The 20,573-nt window shown below is 43.0% G+C and overlaps 1 protein-coding gene across 1 annotated transcript; it reads right to left on the bottom strand.

The window, feature by feature from the left end:
• Positions 1-4,691: 4,691 nt before the first annotated feature.
• On the bottom strand, positions 4,692-18,177 carry Amacr (alpha-methylacyl-CoA racemase). Its single transcript, XM_021183700.2, has 5 exons — positions 17,871-18,177; positions 16,401-16,544; positions 15,051-15,211; positions 10,943-11,129; positions 4,692-5,459 (listed from the first exon to the last, which is right to left on the bottom strand). The coding sequence occupies exons 1-5, from the start codon at positions 18,112-18,114 to the stop codon at positions 5,050-5,052; spliced, it is 1,146 nt and encodes a 381-aa protein (XP_021039359.1). The 5' UTR covers positions 18,115-18,177; the 3' UTR covers positions 4,692-5,049.
• Positions 18,178-20,573: the final 2,396 nt, after the last annotated feature.

Genomic DNA, 20,573 nt, shown 5'->3' with positions numbered 1-20,573 from the left:
TAACTCCGTGAACTTTTCTCTCTCGCTGCACTCGGTGCTTTTCTTACATCCTGTGTTAACCTGTCTTGCTCTCAGGACAGAGATCAGGTCGATTTTGGTCGATATGGCATCCCCAGCATCTAGCCTGGCACCTCTTAGGTCCTCCCAAAATATTTGCCAACAAACAGGAGTTGAATGAATAGAGTATATACAGTCTGTTTTGTACCAGTCACCGCCTACTTTACTTGGTCCTATGGGACTACATTTCCCAGGTTCCCTTGCTCCCTGGCTTCTAGGCACACTTGACCAACAGGAAGCTTTGGTGAAAAGCCAGGGGTGAGAAAACAACAAACAAACAAGCAAACAAAAAACCAAGTATGTCCCAATTTTCTTCATCCTGGGATATTTTTGGCATTGACTGGATGCCCACTATGAATCTAGTAGTTGTCTAGTAGTCACACTGGACTGCTGGGTCTCCTTAACTCTCCGTAGCTATTGTTACTGCAGCCCTAGGTCTAGTCCTGGCTCTTTGATTCTGCTCATACCTGGATAGCCTCACTATGTCATTTTATTACTCATATATGTATATATATATATATATATATATATATATATATATATATATATGAGTAATGCACACACATATATATACTATGTCATTATATTACTCACATATATACTCATATTAATATATACTCATATTAATATATATATACATACACACACACACACACACACACACACACACACACATATATATATATATATATAGAGAGAGAGAGAGAGCCTGTTACATAGTACTAATGTTACTATATTACAGTGATTTGTATCATAAATGCATTCTTCTAATTAAATTTTCTCTGTTTTAAAGACATCAGGTGGGTCACATTTTCCTTACTGGATCAGGCAGGGAAAATCTTTTAGGAAAAAAATGCCTTTAAAAATAGTTCAGGAATAAAGCATGGTGGCAGAACTTTAAAGTTTAAAATCTTGGTGTGCCTCTTCTTTGCTCTTCCCTAGGCAGATCCTAATTTGATGTTTCTCAAACTGTATATCAAGGCACCCAAATATTATACACAACTCATGTGTATATTTAAACCCAGAATATTTAAATTTTGAAATCAAGTCAACAGTGAAACAACATTTTGGCAGCAGATTTGAGGCAGTTCAAGCTTTCATGGTAAGACTGTTCTATAATCCCTTCCATTTCATTTTTGTGAAGCTGGGTTTCCAGGTTTCCTAAAGCAAAAGAGGAGGAGAAGAAGAAGGAAAAGGAGAAGATGGGAGAAGGAAGAAGGAAGAAAAGGAAGAAAAGGAGGAGGAAGAGGAGAAGGAGGAGGAAGAAGGGGAGGAAGAAGAAAAGGAGGAGGAGGAGGAAGAGGAGGAGAAAGCATGCTTAGTAGAAAATCAACAAGGAGCAGAAGATGAAGGAAACACTGTGTAGTCTGATCTCCAGGCAGAAAAGGCTATATAGTAACAGACACAGGTATCCATTAGTAATTACTTTACAATAGAGAGAAATTAAAAGTGTTTTCCTTCCATCTATGCATATCATGGTTTTCAGTTAATGAGTTCCTAGGGTGTGATGTTAAAGTTTCTTCCACCTAATCATTTAGCACTAGAATGATTAGGGTGTGTTTGCTGTTTGGCCAAGGGGTATCAGAAAGATTTCTGGGACATTATCAGAATGAAAATATATATTGAATAATATATTCAGGAATAGAATTTCTCTTCCTGTAGGTTTCCCTGTCTTCAGTCACCTGCTTCTCTTCCATCCTTCTCATGGCTCAGGCTTCAGTTTTTCACAAAGATACTTTAAAAGAGAGAGAGAGAGAGAGAGAGAGAGAGAGAGAGAGAGAGAGAGAGAGAGAGAGAGAGAAAGAAATTTCTACACAAAGTCTCAGATCTCCAGAAAAAGAGAATCACATACCATTAACATGCTACAAACTTTTCTTATATATTTCTTTAAATTCACAACCTATCAAAATAGTTTTTTATTCACTTTGTATAATCACCTAAATGCAGAAATCAACATCTAAGTTAGCTCACCTGATTCATCACAGATCTTAATCAATTTGCATTTTTTCCCTAACTAATCCACTGAACAGACACTTTTCTGAGAACATATTGTAACAGAAATTATGATTAAAAAAAAAACTTGCTTGGTTCATTCCTATCTTTTAGAACAATGTCATTGTGATGGCTAGTCTGTCTTGTTATGTACCAGTGTTTTCCTGCATGCATGTCTGTGCACCACATGTGTGGCTAGTGATGAAGGAAGCCAGAAAGAGTGATGGGTCTCATTGGCCTGGAATACAGACTGTTGTAAGCTGCCATGTGGGTGCTGGATCCTCTGGAAGAGCAGCCAGTGCTGTTGACTTCTGAGCCACCTTTCCAGTCCAGTGCCTGTTCATCTTGACTGCCAATAGGATTGGGTGAAGTACCTTGGAGATTAGTAAAGTGCACTTCTGGCTGTGTTGGTGAGGGCATGTCTGTATGAGATTAGACCAAGAGGGCTCTTATCTGAATGGTTTAATACACTGATGGATTCAGAATATGGATAGCCTCTTGGGAGGCAATGGAGATGTAAGAATGGAACCTGTTTGGAGGATGTTGGGTCACTAGGGAGGAGGTGCCATCTTAGGAAGCTCTATAATGCCTTGGCTCCCTCCCTATTGTTGCTCCAGCGGCCTCCTGCTTACGATGATCCCTGCCTTGATGGCCAGATACCTCTGAAGATTAGCAAAAGTAAATCCTCCCCACATTACCTATCTCAGTATTGTGGCCACAACAGTAAGCAAAAGCAACTAGGTAAGGTGACATCTTGGGATTTTAAGTTATGTAGTCATTTGGAAGCTTTATAAAAATGCAAATTCGTAGTAGTGCCTTGGTCCATTGCAGTCAATTTTTTGGGAGCAGAGCCCAGATTCTGTGTTGACAAATAGTGTTTTTGAAAAGAAGCAAACAAGTAATGTTTTGAAAAATAAGCAAATAGTGTTTTTGAACTAGATATAAATATTAGAGCCATTACTTCAAAAGGTCATGGCTTAATGAAGAATTTGTAAGACATAATTCCTGTCCTTGGATATATAAACACAGTCCAATGGAAACATATCAAGGGTCCTAACAGAAAGAATGGACAAATTTAGAACTTTTACAATATGTCAGGCATTCCAAAGTATTGAATGAGATGTCATATGGGAGAGTGAAATTTGAACACGTGACCTTTCTGACATCACAGTTCATATTCTCTGTACAAAACCATCCTAGTGGTTGAAAAGGCAGGATGTTTGACAAAGAAGGCTGCATGTGAGCCAGTGTGAGTTGGCTAAAACAAAGGGGTTACTGTTAATTCTGGAAAATGATGCAGTGCATGAAAGGAATAGAAGCCAAGAGGTACTGCAACATACAGACATTTCAGGTGATCGACATAGAGAGCTGCAGAACAGGAGGTGAGGATGGGATTGATGATTCCAGGAGAAGATTCATTGTTATTTATTATTGTTGGTAAGATTGTGTTTTATCCTATAGGAGGGGAAAAAACACTATGGCAAAATTTTGCAGGGCTAGAAAAGGCTAGTCTTGCATCAAAAACTTTACCAGAAAGGTAACATGACAGAAATAAAAGCAAAACAATGGTATTCAAAGTAAAGACAAACAGAATGGAAACAAACCATTGGGTGGGAGACAAGCAGGGTTGGGTGTTGTGGGAGCCAGATGAGGGGTAGAGATGGTCAAGATACATTGTATACACAAATAACTACTTCAAAGAATACATTTTTTTTGTTTTTGTTTGTTTGTTTTGTTTTTTTGAGACAGGGTTTCTCTGTGTAGCCCTGGCTGTCCTGGAACTCACTTTGTAGACCAGGCTGGCCTCGAACTCAGAAATTCGCCTGCCTCTGCCTCCCAAGTGCTGGGATTAAAGGCGTGCACCACCACGCCCGGCTGACATTTTTAAAAGAAAGGGACATTCTGCAAGAGTTAGGAAGCCATTAAGTGATGAGGGATTAGGTTTCTATGGAAATGTGAACTCCAGCACTGGGCAGGGGAAACCATGAACCTCTGACCTGGCCCAGCCTGACAAAGCCATTAGCATCTTTTGAAGCTGTAAAGAGATTTCCCAGGATGGGAAGCTTGCTTGGTACCCGGAGCTCATCCCAGCTGTCCGTCATGGCTGTCACTGGTGTGCAGCTCAGTATGGTGTCTTCCCAGTACTGCTTGTTCTCCTATTGCCTACGGAATACCTCCTTACTAACTTGCTTGCTTCAAGTTCCTTTTCCTTGGGATTTTCAAGAGGATAAGCAGGCAGAGACATAATCAGTATAGAAGCAGACCCTGATGGAGGGAGCTCAGCAGGTCTGCACTGGAGACGGGACAGTCTACTGATGCAAGGTGCTGGAGATGCTGCAAGGTGCTGGAGAATGCTGCAAGGTGCTGGAGATGCTGCCAGGTGCTGGAGAACAGACCACCGGCTCCTCACCCATAGCAGCCAGAACAGTGATCTGAAGTAGGGTTTTATAAAGAAAACCTCAAGACCATTCACTAACATCAGAGTTCAAATAAAAGCAGGGGATGAAAGGTTTGGCTTTTTTTAAGGGGTCTGAATTTTGTTCCCGGTAGTGCCCCAATATTTCAGTGCATTAGAAAATGTTATATAAATGGTATTTAAAGGGCTTTCTAGAAAGCTTTTACAACTTAAAACCACTGTTCACTTTGAGGAGGAAAGCAAGAGTTTTATTTATTAAAGTTATAATAGTTCATTTAATATATGATCAGAGTTGTATTTATAAAAGGGTTTTAATCAATGGATACACTTCACCAAGTGAACTGAAAGGCAGAAAGCTGCCACAAGTTACTATCAGTGCACACACAAAAAATTTCCTCAATCAGAGGCTCTGATAAGCAGCGTAAGGGCACAATCATTACCCTGTAACCAGCCTTTCGTTGTATCGTGATTGGGATATTTGGATGACTTCATTGCTGTTCATCCACATTTCCATACACACAATTGTGGGCATCCCTCTCCAGTGGAGATGCAGCCTTCAGATTCTCTTGAGCTGTGAACCTGAGTCAGAGGTTGGCTTTTAGCTTATCACTTTCAACGATTCCATCCGAGTGCAGCTGACGGATCTCTTCCTGACTGAATCCATACTCTCTAAGCACTTCTACGGTGTGCTCCCCTACAGAAGGGTCCCCTTTGGCAGATGGGACGGCAGGAGTTCTGGAAAGCAGAGGTGCAGGGCGGGGGCTCGGGAGCTGCTTCCCATCAGTGATGAAGGAGGCCCGTTCTCTGTTGTGCTGGTGGTGGAGGGCCTCCTCAAACGTCAGCACTGGGGTCACACACGCATCTGTCCCGTCAAAGATCTGGCACCATTCTGCCTTAGTCTTCTTTGCAAACACATCTGCAAATTTCTTCTTCATCTCTGGCCAATCTGCTAAGCTCATCTGGGAGGGGAGTTCCTCAGACTCGAGTCCAAGTCCTGAGGGGGAAATGCAATGTCTTATGTTACTATTCTTCCAGGGAGTAGCTATAATCAATGACAAACTGTATCAGAACTTCTATATCAAATGAATGGCAAGAAAAACATTAATCAGTTTGAAGTTGAAGCCAACAGTAGCAGTGACACAGCTCAAAACCAACTTGTCACTGTCAAGAGCTTCTTACTAACTTGTCAGGAAATGGGGTCTCTCTTCAGTAATCTAGTTCCCAGAAATTGATTTATTTCCTAAGAAGGCTTTCAAAAAGAAATTTCCTCAGGATGTCATTATCTGTCTAGTCAATTTAACATAACCCTACACTTTATATAACATTCCTAAACACTTTAAAAATAACATTTGTAATTTGACACATGATTCTTGCCATTGTCAAGAATGAAGCCTCAGGATAGATGATGACATACAGGACTGTAGTCCTATAAATAATATTCCTTTCTTTTGGAATAATTAGCAAATTATTCCAGGGTCTTCCAAATTCCTTGGCAAATTAAGAGCTCAAAGGTTTTTTGAAGTAGCCAATGTCTAGTTGAAGACTTTTAGGACTCATATTGGTGTGAAAGTTTGTCAAATAACTATTATTTCTCTTTTTCAGTGTTCAATAAACTATATGAAATCTTCAACAGCTTGTTGAACAAAACAAAACAAAAGCCATGGGTTAGAGGATTTCTCCAACTGTAGTCCAATGTAAATGTTCAGGACATATTGAGCTATTCTGTTTAGCAGATGCATTCTCAGTGAGTAATTGAAAATTCTCATTTTCAACTGCTCGTGGGTTTATCTAGATATAACAGTGTCCTACATCGTGTATTCAAAAGGCCACATTACAGGGGTTGGTATAAATCTCTCCCCTCCCCTGCCCTCCCCTTTCTCTCTTGTGAAAGAGGAATTTATAATATGAATACTTAAGAATACCATGATCAAAAGTTTGTAAGGGGAGAATTTTTGGAATTCCTAGAGGACTCTAATGAGTGCTAACATACTCCCCAGACTTTCCAAGGCTCCACAGTCTATATGTGCACACATCCAGGCGTGCACACTCACCTAAATGAGGTCTACAAGAGGCCTGAACTGCAAAGCTTGGAGGGTCTGTACATGTGAGAAGGAATAAAGCATCTCGCAGATGGATGGGAGACTCACTGGAACAAGACGTGAGCCATCTTTGTCCAGGCATTAGCTGAGGACCAAGCTGACTGGGCAGATGTCAGTGATTACACAGAGTGAGGAGCACCAAGAGCTGGCTGAGATAATCACTATAAAGAAACACCTGAAGAGAACTCAACTATCTAACCCGAGGAACAGAATGCCGTATTAATGAAGAAAAATAAACAGAATGTAAGATGCTATCAAATTTACAATGCATGTAGAGAGTTATAAAATGACAGGAGAGAAAGGTCAGAAGAAAATTACTGAAGAACTATCTAAAAAGTCCCAAAACTCAATGAAAAACCTTAATCCACACATGTAAGAAACTACTCATCAGAGAAGGAATTCCCATCACAGAGCATCACCAAGATTACGGCTGAAAAGGAAGGAAGGAAGGAAGGAAGGAAGGAAGGAAGGAAGGAAGGAAGGAAGGAAGGAAGGAAGGCAGCCTGCCCACACCGATGGACTGGAACACTTAGGATTGCTAGGACGGTACTATTCCCCAGATCAGCTGTACACTCAAAAGAACCCATGTCCAAATCTCAGCTATGAGTAAGGGAGATGGCTCAGTGCATAAAGAGTTACCACTAAAGCAGAAAGGCCAGATTTCAAATCCATAGAACCCACAGAAAGCCAGGGGTGCGGTATGAATCTGTAACCCCAGGGTTCTTACAGTAAGACAGGAGACAGAGACCAGAGAATCCCTAGGAGCTCATGGGCCAGCCAGCCTGGAATATGCAGCAGCGAAGAACAAGAGAGACCTTGTCTCAAGCAAGGTGGAAAGCAAGAACTGGCCCCCAGTGTTGTCCTCTGAACTCCTCACAAGTAGTCCGGTGTGCCCATGCCCATGCTACTGCACACACACACACATAAACACATAAACACACACACACACACACAATCAACATACAAATACAATAAAATAATCAGATACCTTATTTTTTGACATTAATAAAGTGATCCTAAACTTTACACAGAAATTCAAGGAAATCACAACAGCCAAGACAATGCTGAAGAAGAACACAAACACACATCTCAATTTCAAACATAACTACAATAGTCAAGGCACAGCAACATAAAGACAGATCCATCAGAACTACAAGTTCAAAAGTAAGGCTGGCTCCACAGCTCAGTAGTGGAGCACTCTCCTCCATGTGGGAGGACCTCCAAGCAATCACTTGAACTGGCAAAAGAGAAAAAGTCCCAAGATAAACCCTTCCATGTATGGTCAACTGACATCGAGAAGAATACAAGTATTATTCTACACAGGAAGAACTGTTTTTCAATCAATGATACTGAGAAAACAGGGGATCCCTATGCAAAACAAAACAAAACAAAACAAAACAAAAACCAGTAAGAGTTAAATCCTAACTCACTCTGTTCTTAGATATTAGTCAAAAATCAGCAAGGGTGAATGTGAAAACTGTTATCAACTCAGCCTCCAGAAGAAATAACTGGGCTGACACTGAATAACTGGGAGTTACTTGTACCAATTTCTGTGCAATGTTTACCAAAGGATAAGAGGAAATGTACTAAGATAACTTTCAGTGAAGTTACCATATCTCAAAAGAAGCTGTGTTTAAGAGTTCAAATTCTTTCAAGGAAAGTACCTTTACTTTGAAATGTGAACGTTGACAAGAAACAGCTAAAATTTATAAACACATTTTCTGTAAACAATATATATACACGTGGCTGTTGTATGATGTGAAGTCTGACATGATGTGTCCCTCTGTCCCCAGGGCTCTGTAACCAACACAGACTGCACCAACCATGAGCCCTTTGTCTACCACTGCTAAGTCAGAATTTTGAAGTACATCTTTTTTTTTTTTCCAAGATTCATTTATTTATTTTTATCTATATGGGTACATTGTAGCTGTCTTCAGACACACCAGAAGAGGGCAGCATCAGATCCCATTACAGATGATTGTGAGCCACCATGTGGTTGCTGGGAATTGAACTCTCTAGAAGAGCAGCCAGTGCTCTTACCCACTGAGCCATCTCTCCACCCCGCTAAGTTTTATTTTTATTTCTGTATTGAAATAGTGAGTATTCTATGGATGCACCATCCTAGTTGTGTTCTAAGGTACTGTGTCTGGTAAAGGAACAATGTAGCATAGAATACTCACTCCTGAGTGGCTGAAAAAAATGAGCAGTGCTCTTTACTGAAACAACTGCAGTTCACTGTTGAATTGTCTTTTATTTGGAGGCTGTTATAGTTTCCCAGCTCTAAATGCACTTCTTTTAATTGTTAGAACCGATACCATGCTATTGAATAGAAAACAAAAGGGAATAAAGGCTTAATAGGCACACGGTTTCTCTTAGTGATGAAAGTATTTGAAGAAAGTCTTTAAATATAATTTCAATTTGAGCAGAGATGAATCATACTTGAGCTACACAATCCTGTTCCATAGTTTAATCAAATATATTTGAGTTGGTAAAGTTAACATATGCAATTATAAAATGTTTGTAAAAGCAATCATGGCAAAAGTATATACAAATAACTTGTAGCAGAACATTGCATTTGAAAAATTACCAAACAATGAAACTTTAAAGTTGGAAGGTAGATGTATTATATCAGCTTCTCACATAATTGGGGAAAAAAAATCACCAAATAGCTATTAATCCCACTTCTAAAGCACCTGCATCCCTAAAGTGTCCCGTTCTTCAAAGCTGTTAGGAATGGCACATTTAAGTTCTCGCCTGTGGGAAACTCAGTCTGTGGGACTGTGGGGTCCATCAGTCAATTGTCAGAGAGAGAGAGCTGCCTTCTTGCAGTAGATGAAAATCAACTGGGATCTAGATGAAAATCAACTGGGATCCACAACAGAACGATGTGCAGACAGTGCTCCCCCGTCTCAGAGCACTCCTCCCTAAATGGGGTATCTTTATCAAATTCCTCCCCTCAAGTCTCAGGGATCCATGCACAAAGACTTTAAAAGCCAGAGCTGACAGATGAGCCCAGGGAAACAGATCTTCCAGACACAACAGGAACATGTGACCCCATAGAGACTGTAACAGCATGCACAGACAAAATTCCAGCTCTGGGAACGGGGAGTAAATACAAACCATAGCCTTCACCAGGAAGGAATTTGTAACTGATGCCTGCTGGCAAGGGGAAAGGGAGTGTCACAGAGAGCATCAAGTACTCTCCAGCGCCGGCCCCACCCATGCGTGCCCAGGAACAACGCAGAGCTGTCCAACACAAAATGGACTCTGTCTCTCTCTGTGTGTGTGTGTGTGTGTGTGTGTGTGTGTCTACACCTGCATGCACGTGAGTATACAAATTTATGTTGGGCATTGTTTGGGGCAGGGTTTTGGGTTTTTTTTTTGTTGTTGGTTTTGGTTTTGGTTTTGTTTAGTTGTATTTGGTTTTTAGACAAAAAGAACATAAAGTTGGTTGGAAAGGGAGAAACTGGGAGGACTGGAGAGAGGAAAAAATATGATCAAAATATACTCTATAAAAATTTTCAAACAGTAAAATAATTGTTAAATGATAATAAAAAAAAAGACCTACAAAACAAGGTGGAGAGCAAATTAGAAAAAGATGCTGAAAATTACCCTCTGGCCTCCACATCCATTTACCTATGTAGTCAAGTCTAGCCTGGAGTTTTTTATGCTTTCCCATGAAGATCCCTCTGTCCTCTGTCTCTACTTCCTGAGTTGTTCCTGGATTACAAGCTGTGCCTACCATGGTCAGCTTTACTTTGGAGTATATCTAAAGCCGCATAATTAACTGTAGTGCAAACTTTAATCTGAAACATTTCACATAACAAAATAATTCCAATCCAACTATGTCACAGGGAAAGATGCAATCCCAAAATCCCCTCTAATGTATAGCAGTGTGCCATGAAGACAAGGATTCTCAAGACAGGTAAATTTCCAAGGGACCAAGGGGCAGTGACATTGTGTAACTGAGTCTTACTCACCAAAATCTCACTGCACTTGGGTGACTTTGTTCCACACCATACTACCATAAGGGATGCCCATGAGGGAACAAGAGCCAGGAGAACCGACAAATTGCTTTTAGAAAACTAAGGAAGGTCTGGGCACACAAGACAGGATAAACGTCCATCCATGTCGCTTGCAGCCGAAGCTCTGGCTTTCCCACCAAGTGGGTTGTTAATGTGTTCAAGTCCTGAGTTATTTTATAGAGTAGTAAAATTGTCAATTTAAGAGACAGATGAAATGCTGATAGCTATTGCTACATTAGCTGGAAAGACAGATGTGTATTAAGAAGACGACATCATGGGATTCAAAAGGTCTCAAGATCAAGATTAAAGAGCTTACAGTGAAGCAGACAGGAGACTCAGAGCTAGCTACTTACCTTTAAGCAGCTGTGCATAGAACTGGGGTTCTATGGCACCTACAGCCATGAACTCCCCATCTGCCGTCTTGTAGGTTGTGTAGAAAGGCGCACCGCCATCTAACATGTTTTGTCCTCGAGGCTGTTCCCACAGACCCATGGGCTGGGTTTTCCACAGGAAAGAACTTAAGTATGCAGTTCCTTCCACCTGCGAAGAAGCAGGACACGTTACAGATGCAGTGCTCAAGGAGGCATCGCTGGGGGAGAGCTGGCTAATCTTTATATAACTTACTTTACAGTCCAGGATAATTACATCTAAGCACACAGTCACTTTGACATTTCTGCAATTTGAGGTAGAGAGGCTTATGGGAGAACACCATGGGTACACTCTTCAGTTCGTGAGATATTTTAAGACTGAAAGGAACTACATCTATCTTTCAAATGCTGACATGTTGATGATGCTGAAGTCAGGTAAAGGTACATGGGTGCTCACTCAATTATTCTCTCAGAGATCAGAGGTCAATGTCAGATGTCTTTCTCAATTGCTTTCTGACAGAGTCTCCTACTGAACCTGGATCTCTGCAACCCTGCCCAGCTCGCCAGGAAACCCAGGGATCTCCTGTGTCTGTCCCCCCCCCCCCAGCCCAGGGCTGGGATCCCAGGCAGTGCTATCTCACAACACTGAGAAGCTGGGTAGCACATTCAGGCCAGAGAGTGGGGAAAGGTTTTAGATTCCATACTGGACCAACCTCATAACAAACTGTTTCTGCTGAGAGTCAGTCTAAATGAGACACACAGCATCACAGAAGGCCACAGGAAAAGAGACCCAGTGCAATCAATTGTCACCTCATCTGGAGGCCCAGCAGTGACGACCCTGGCAGGCATCTCCCTTACTCTTTTACCCATGTGTTATGCAAGCTACTCAGATAAGAACAGTCTCAACTTCCCAACTTGGCCATCATGTGGGCCAACAGCCTGCATGGAACTCACAAGAGGTCAGGGGTACTCTCTACAGAGAGCAGATACAACACAACGGACATTTCTGCAGTTACCATAACCCCATAGTTTTTAGGGGGCAGCACTGAAGAAAACAGGCTCCATCTCATTTCTGGCCTGCCAGGACCATAGGTTCTGTTGCTAAGTAGCAAGAAGCTACTGGTCTGTCAGAAAGATATCTGCCTTGCCTAAGTCAGTGTCTGCAAGAGCTCACAGGGCTAGGAAGTGACAAATGAGGCTTAGTGACCCCATTGACCTGAGTCCTTAGCCAACAATGGTAGTCCCCTAATACAAGTATGAGCTCCTTAATGAAAGGTTAGACTTGCACACACACTCAGAGCTCACTGTTGTCTACCAATTAGGCAAACCTAACTAGATATGTTCTGATGAAAAGTGAAACCATCTTCTATTTACATTTAACTATGAAGACTCAATTACATTTAGTAAGCGGTGATTCCTTACAACTCCCAACTCCACAAGGGTTCTTAGTTGGTCCCTTTCGGATGGCACACCCTGCCCACACGGGGATAGTGGGGGGAAGGTATTTAAAGGCTTGGCTTTGGATCAAATTGTGCGATGGCACTGTTAGAGAACTGTTCACCTCTGGAGCCTACAGATTTTCAATAGCTGATGGGAAGAGCCCATCTCCTTTAGGCTGTGTGGCTCACAGGAAGGTAGGCACATGGGAGCCACGGGGCCCTGCACTTAGTGGCACAGTGTGAACTTGTTGCTGCTGCTTTCTCACGCTGAGGTGGTGCAGTCATGGCCAGGATCCAGAGTGAAATAGCAAACCCCACACCACACCCCACCTCCCAAAGCACACTACAGAGAGGAACCAAAGGGGCGGGGTGCCTTGTGCTCCATGACAGGATCACAAGAAACAGACACAGCACAGGGCTGAGCATCATCTGTGAGAAGCAAACAGCCAACCAAGGCTCAAGGTGAGCAAATCCAGTTTGAGAAGGACTTTGCACAGTGACCCTGTGACCCACAACAATTTACATTCTCAATCCTGAGGTGCCCACAGGCCTCTGACCCTCTGGCCATTAGAAGTGTCTCTTGAGCCAGGCAGTGGTGGCTCACGCCTTTAATCCCAGCACTTGGGAGGCAGAGGCAGGCGGATTTCTGAGTTCAAGGCCAGCCTGGTCTACAGAGTGAGTTTCAGGACAGCCAGGGCTATACAGAGAAACCCTGTCTGGAAAAACAAACCAAAACAAAAAACCAAAAACAAACAAACCAAAAAAGTGTCTATTTACACTTTGTTACCTTGGTTTCCATGGTGACCCTCTCTTCTTGTTCCAGGCTTACTGATCTTCCCACAAGCTGTTCTTTTCCTACTCAGTGCCACACGTTAGCAGTCTGTCTCTTCTCCAGGGAACCACAGACTCTCCCCTGGCTCCCAGCTTATTCCCAAATGACTGCAAGAGCTGTCACCTGGCCCCTACTTACTTATTCCCCCAGGATAAGGAAAAGCTACTTCAAACTTGAGGTGAACAAAACTAACTTCCTTTTACTCTGGGAAAAGAAACCCCCAATCATAGACCCTCACAGAGTGAAGTCAGAGCACACTCACTACACAGTGACAGACTAATTACATTCCCTAACAATTCCGACACACTGGCCTATTATTCATGTTACAAATCCGAGGTTGTAGAGTAACCCCAGAGATGACAGAGCTGGTAAAGTGCAGAGGAAGGAGGAAAGAAGGGAGCTGTCAATTGCACACAGCTGGCAGTCTCTTCCCTCATCAGCCTGCCCCTGGGAGCTGGTGATACCACCCCTTAGCTTACAAGCTAAAAATCTGCCTCTGTCCTCACTTCTTCCTTTTTTCCCCACTGCTACAGCATCAGCAACCCTCTGCAGCAATTTTGCACCCAGCATTCTTTAATCCAGTCTGACTCTGACATTAACTGCTTTAGCATGCACCCTCCCTCATTTGTTCAGTAAACCCCCAGTTAACTGTTCTCTCTGGTTCTAGTCTCTCGCCTCCCTCAAATCCATTTTCTGTTCGCCTTCCAAAGATCTCTCAGCATGCCTGCATGAGGTAGCCCTGGACTTTACCCTTACCAGGATCTGTGAGACCTCAGGGAACTGTCCCTGCTTCAGAACAATGTACAGCTCTCTCTTTTTACATGCCCTTTCACTTCCAATAGCTACAGTTTAGATTAACAGCCATCTGAAAATATTAACTAGGGAAGTCTGTAAGTAAACTTTATTAGTGCATATTTTATACTGCTCTGTTTTTAGTATTGTTAATCTCTTACTGTGTCTAATTTATCCATTGTGCATGTAGGTATGTCTGGGTAAAATGAAGTAATATTAAGTTTAGAGTTATCTTCAGTTTCATGCATCCAATGGGAACCTTGAATCATACCCGTGCCAGAAGCTGAGGAAACTATATATTCACCCAGGCTGAAGATAGAGATCACACAGAGAAAGGACTCAGCTGGAGGAAATGAGTGTTCACACAGAGAAACGTGAAACTGAAGCATCTCCTAAGAAAGGCAGCAAGAGGTCGGGACAGGAAGGCCCACCTTCCTTAGCATCTCTAAGAACCTGCTCCACTGGCTACAAACCACTGCTGAAACTCAGTTTTGAAGGATCATTACTTGGTAGCTCTAGTTTAATCATAAAAGATAACTTGGAGAAAAACATTGAAATACAACACAGGAATCAGGCGAGTTGTTACAAGTTTAGAGCATGCTGCTAGAGATGGCTTACCAGAGATGCCTGCTGCCATGATTGACAACCCGAGTTCCCCAGAAGCCATAGGTAAAGGAGGACACTGACTCTCCGACCTTGTCCTCTGACCTCCAGATACATTCTTACACACTCACACTAAATAAATAAGGTTTAAAGCACCCCATAGGTGGCTTCAATATGGCGTTCTGATGCATATAAAAGGGTGAGGCTATTTTAAAGCAAAGGACCTCTTGCCAGACATGTTGGCATTTATCTTTAATCCCTACGTTCAGGAAGCAGAGGGAGGTGGGGCTTCCTGAGGTCCAGGACAGCCAGGCCTACCCAGAAAGACCCAGTCTCTCTCACTCAGAAAGATTTGAGGCAGTCACGCGTGATACTGAGGCACAAATGGCAAGCCTAGCATCCCGCCCTGCCCCCAACTGATACTCACCATGCTTGAATCGATGACCTGCCCTCGGCCAGAGCGTGTGCGTTCAAAGAGAGCCAGCACAATGCCCAGTGTGCACATGAGGCCACCACCACCAAAGTCAGCCAGGAGATTCAGCGGTGGGTAGGGGTTCTCACCACTTCTGCCAATCTTTGACAGAACGCCTGCACCATGGACAACAAATTGAACGCCCCTTTTAAGTGAACACAAGAATACCTTAGCGGGACAGCTAAGTCACTGCCCTAAGTGAAAACAGTGCACAATGCTCTTCAAACTATGAACCCACTGAGTCCACTTACAAAGGGCCCACTTACATAAAAGCAAGCAAGCAAACAAACAAACAAAAAGATTTAAAAAAATCATCCCAACCGACATTTTCAATATTTTATTAAAGTCTTCACTTACTACGTTTTAAAGAAGACATATTACTACCCATTTTTTTTTCCTGGCTCTAAAACAGTATAATTCATTTTGAATTTTATTAAAAAGAGATATAAGAATATAATCATACCCAAAAAGGAACAGGAATTAAGTTTTGAAAATATGTGGAAAACCCATTGTATTCTTCGGACAGTCAGGAAGGTTTATAGTCAACCTTTCAATATCTTCTTACAGAGAGTAGATTTGCTTTCATCAGTAACACACAGTTCTTATGCACAATAGAGCCAGGCTATTTGAAAACCCGTCCTCACGGATGCAGATTCTAACAAAGTGATAGCGAGACCTGAAAACCATGGGCTTTGAGCCGGGTTCACAGATGTCTGGAATGATGGCTCCCAGTGATTCTTGGTGAAGGAATGTCAGAATCAAACTGGATCAACTTTTCCACTAAGTACAGTGACCAGCCATCATATTACCTTGTCTCTCACTCCTAGTCGGGGTTTCCTTAAAACTGACTTCCCAACTGTAGAAAACCAGTGCTACTACTGATTATTAGCCCTCAAATGAGTTAGGGTGGGGACAGAGCTTAAGGACAGCAGTTCTAGGAGCTCAAATCAACCCGTTTTAACAACCATGTTCTCTCTGCCAGATGCATTAACATCTTCACATTTTAAAATCCGTGTTAATCAAGGCTGGGGCCAGAAAGATAGCTCAGTGGTTCAGGGTATGTACTGTTCTTCCAGAGGACCCAAGTTCGATTCCCAGCACCCACCTAGAAGGGTTTGCAACCTACCATGGTCCTGCTCCAGGTGATCCAGGACACTCTTACCAGCATACACACTTACATGCGTATAACCATATACCCACACATAATGAAAAATAATTAAATGTTTTAAAAACCCTTGTACAGTAACTGTACTTCCTGATTTTGGAGCCAGTTCAAAGTATTTTAGAAAAGCCTTTCCAACATACCTGATAAAGCCAAATAGTTGATGTCATGGCCAGCTACTTTGGAGAAAATTCCCGACTGGCCAAATCCGCTCAGCCGGGCATAGATGAGCTTTGGATTGTCCTGCAGTAGAGTCTCTGGCCCAAGCTGGAGTTTCTCCATGACACCTTTAGAGGAAAGCAATCAATTGTTTTGTGGTGTTTTGTGGTTGTTGTTTTTGTTTGGTCCTGGAACAAGGACTGAGGTGCATATATCACATATCAAAACAGACCTGGCTCCAGGTCCTCCTCGCAGCCCTCAGTTCCTTCCTGGCATATGCTCCAGCACCCAACCCTGAACTTTCCATCCCAGACCTGGGCTGCCCTTCCCTAAGAGGCTCTTCCCTATACAATCCAGACATTTTAAGCTCCCCATTCCTCCTCTTCCCCCTTTTCTCCCTTTCTCCCTCCTCCTCCTCCATTTCCTCCTCTTTCTCCCCCCACCCCCCACTCCTGTGACCTTTCTTTCTCTCTCTTCCCTATCCTGGTCCTTGGGGCCAGTGAACTGCTAGAGAAGAGCTTCCCAATAAACCTGCCTTTAATATAATCTAATCTGGCTTGAACTGGCTCGTTTCACAAGCAGATAAATAACCTTAACCTATCAGTTTTGTTTTTAAAGAGAGCACGAATCAAAGATGGGAATAATTCCTTTTACGGGGCAAACCAAAAAACACACGCTTGCAAGTGATACTGACAGTGTTTGTTGTGATTTTGGTGAAAGTTGTCAGAATTAAGAGTCAACTGGAGAACTACTAATCGCACTGACCCAGCCTCATCTTCAATTGGGGCATGTTTACATTGTGACATCATCCTAAACGTTTCCAGTACTGTCCTCAGATATGCTTGTGAGAACTAAAAGAGTTAAATAGAAATATGCCTGATGACCCATTCCCATCCCACTTACTGTCAAATTTACTGGTGTCCCGGTATCTACCAGGCAATATTAGTAAGGGGCGGGTTGGAATGGATACTCTGAGCTAATACGGAAGGAATGCCTTCAGATTTGGTTCAGGGTTTGCGACAGTTGCAAATACCAATGTACAGTCGGATGGAGGTGTATGTGCTCAAACACTGATACTGTTAACAAATTGGTCGTTTGTCTACAGAGCACTAAAACAATGTTTTCATATGGCCCAAAGTAAATGAGGTGATCTTGAAGCTGGAACTTGGAAATACCAGCAATTAGAGAAAGGTTAACCATGGTCTGTTAATGGCTTTAGAGCATGGGCATATCACATATCAAAGGGTCAATGACTCTATTCCTATGTGAAAAATTTCAATCTATCTCTTGCACTAGATTCTCGTACGGTTCAATACCTCCAAATAATAAAGGCAAATCTGAAAGAGAGCTTAGGGGGGAAAAATCAAGCAAATTAAAAGTCTTAAGAAGGAGTCGGAGAAGCTAGGAGTAACCGGGCAGGAGGGAATGTCATCTCGCAGCGCCGCAGGGCTCACCGCAGCGGAAGGGCTCCAGCAACACGTCCGCGCGTGCGCACATGCGCCGCAACACGGCGACTCCCTGAGAGCGCTTCAGGTCCAGCGCTAGCGAGCGCTTGCCTCGGGCCAGAAAATTCTCGCCCGCGGAGCCCAGCCGGTTCACGCGCACCACATCAGCGCCGAAGTCCGCCAGGACCATCCCGCAGAACGGCCCCGGGGCCAGGCCTGCCAGCTCCACAACCCTGACGCCACGCAGCACCATGGCCAGCCCTAGAGTGAGAGCCGAGCGGCTCGGCGCCTCCACAGTTTATCTGCCCCGCCCCGTCCGGGAAGGCTGCGCGCTTGCGCACTTCCTGCCCACCCTAGGCGTTGGGTCAGTTGGTTTAGCTGCTCAACTGGTCTAGGTCATGAGTTGTATCCTTGACCCCATGTTGTGCGAGTCCTCTTCGGACACTTTCATCGAGCCACCTGAATCGCTACCCTCATCCCCCAGTAAGTGATTAAAGGTACTCAACTCCTTAGATCAATGTAAGAAGGCAACCACTGGGTGTCTCCCTCGCCGCCCTGAGAACTAGTTGTCATCCTGCAACTGTTTGAAACCTCTCCTAGATGCCCTTAGGGCCAGGGGTGTAGATCAGTGGCTAAATCCGTGTGCGGAGGCCAGCACCGCTTAAAATGCCCGTGTTGTGCACGCGGATAATCCCAGCATTTAGAAGAGTCTGGGATATCAGAATTATTCATCTCAGGTTAAATGGGAGAGCTCTAGAAGTCAGTTTTGTTTGTCAGCTGTCAGTTTTATGGACAGTTACAATTTTGAGTTAGAAACTTTTTCCAGACTTTAAAATGCAACAAAATAATCACAAATATTCCATCCGCATTTACAGTTCATTTTTCCTCAGTAATGGGGGGAGCTTGCGTATTATGTAGCCAGATGCAGCTCTAGGAAACTGAATAGAGCCAGACGTGAATGCTAGAAATCTCCCATACCCATTCTTAACAAGTGAGGCAAATAATAAAGCAAAGGCGAAATGCTACATAGTTGTAGCCAAAACACTTTTAACCAGCTACTGAGTTTTAAGACACTTCAGGGAAAGGGGTCTCTGTGCTCTCTCAGAATGAGCAGCCTCCTGGTAGAGGCAGACAACTTCCACATGGTCCCTAATGCTCTCTGCTTGTCTGATGCTGTCTCAAGTGCCTACCCTTGCTCCAGCCTTGTTCTGTCCCATTGTTTCCTTTGCATTTTGATAAACTGGAAAGGAAAATCTCATGGAAAGGTATGGCTGACTTCCACATGGAGACATTAACATTTTATCAGGGTTGCTTCCTTTCTATTTTTCTGAAAAAACAAAAAAACAGTGGTACAGATGTGGCTTGAGTGGCTTAAGCTTACATACAGGATCGTGTTCACATGAATCACAAGTCTTAGCCAGCATAATGTTTTACAAATCCTCTCAGAGTACTGAGTTATCCAGAAGCCCCCCGCAAAGCAGACTGTGTGATAGGAGACCTCAACACTGCAGATCTTTCCTCTGGCCAAAACTCTCTTCTAAAAGCTAATCAGGGGAACAAAAATATGAATTATGCATAGGCAATTGTGTTCAGATATTTTTAAAACGAGGGATATTCATGGTGCATTACTTATAATAAAGCCTGGAATTTTTGGCATATGGCACACAACTGTTAGCCCAGCCCTTGGGGGGTGGGAGAAGAGCCGTCAGGAATTCCAGGTCATCCTTGGCTATACAGCAATTTCAAAGCTAGCCTGGGCTACGTGAGACCCTGTTCCAAATCAATAGCAACAACAACAACGACAACAACAATAACAAAATATATAGAAGCAAACAAAAAACCTCCTAAAGCAAAAAGATTAAATAAGTAAGAAGCTTTAAATTTTTTAATTTTATTTTGTAATTGGTACGAGTGTTTTGCCTGCATGTGTGTCTGTGCAGTGTAGGCATGCCTGGTGCCTGCAGAGGCCAGAAGAGGGTGTTGTATCTGAGGACAAGATGGCTGTAAGGTGCCACGTGAACGCTGGGCAGCAAAAGTCAGTCCTCTGGGAAACAGCCAGTGTTCTTAACCGCAGAACCGTTTCTCCAGCCCCCAAATTATATTCACAGGTGGATCTAGATACCAATTGAGAGTACTCTGTTGGGTCAAGATAGGAAAATATTCAGGAAACAAGTCAAATGATGTGTTTTATTACTATGCTTAACAAATAAAAGCCATAAGTTTAGGTTACTCATCAAGTGTCCATGCTTAAGGTGCTGGGTTTGACTCCCACCCCCAACCCCAACTGCAAAACAATAATAAAGCCATAAATATACACAGAAAAGAAGCTGGTCCTTTGCAATCTGTGGATGTTGAAACCTGTTCCACACTACGCCCACACTTACTTTTCCCCTACTATCCTCTATTGAGAAGTCAGAGAAGGCAGAAATTTTAATGGCTGCCCAGCACCATATCTTCCAATAAGGAGATGCTTACCAACTTCTGCCACATCCTTTAGAATTTGCATTCTCATTAGAATATACATTCACTTTGTGTGTGTGCGTGCGTGTGTGTGTGTGTGTGTGTGTGTGTGTGTGTTACTATCTATGTCAACTTATGGCACGTTCCATAATGGTGTTTTGGTGGCAAATTTAATCCTTTTTCTTTATAGATTCTGGGATGGGGAAAGCTAGGCAAAAACCAACTAGCACCTTCTATAACACTGTGACATAT

Source organism: Mus caroli, chromosome 15 (genome assembly GCF_900094665.2).
Source record: "Mus caroli chromosome 15, CAROLI_EIJ_v1.1, whole genome shotgun sequence".
NCBI classification, from domain to species: domain Eukaryota; kingdom Metazoa; phylum Chordata; class Mammalia; order Rodentia; family Muridae; genus Mus; species Mus caroli.
Note: the sequence above shows the minus strand (reverse complement) of the source record. Positions and strands in the feature narration are given on the sequence as shown.

What these genes read in the sequence shown, in the direction of transcription:
- Amacr (XM_021183700.2), bottom strand. Translation starts at nt 18,114, where the DNA reads ATGGTGCTGCGTGGCGTCAGGGTTGTGGAGCTGGCAGGCCTGGCCCCG. An exon ending in GCTGGAGCCCTTCCGCTGCG is followed by an intron (nt 16,545 to 17,870) that starts GTGAGCCCTGCG and finishes TTTCCTCTAAAG; the next exon opens with GTGTCATGGAGAAACTCCAG. An exon ending in AGGTCATCGATTCAAGCATG is followed by an intron (nt 11,130 to 15,050) that starts GTGAGTATCAGT and finishes GCTTCTTCGCAG; the next exon opens with GTGGAAGGAACTGCATACTT.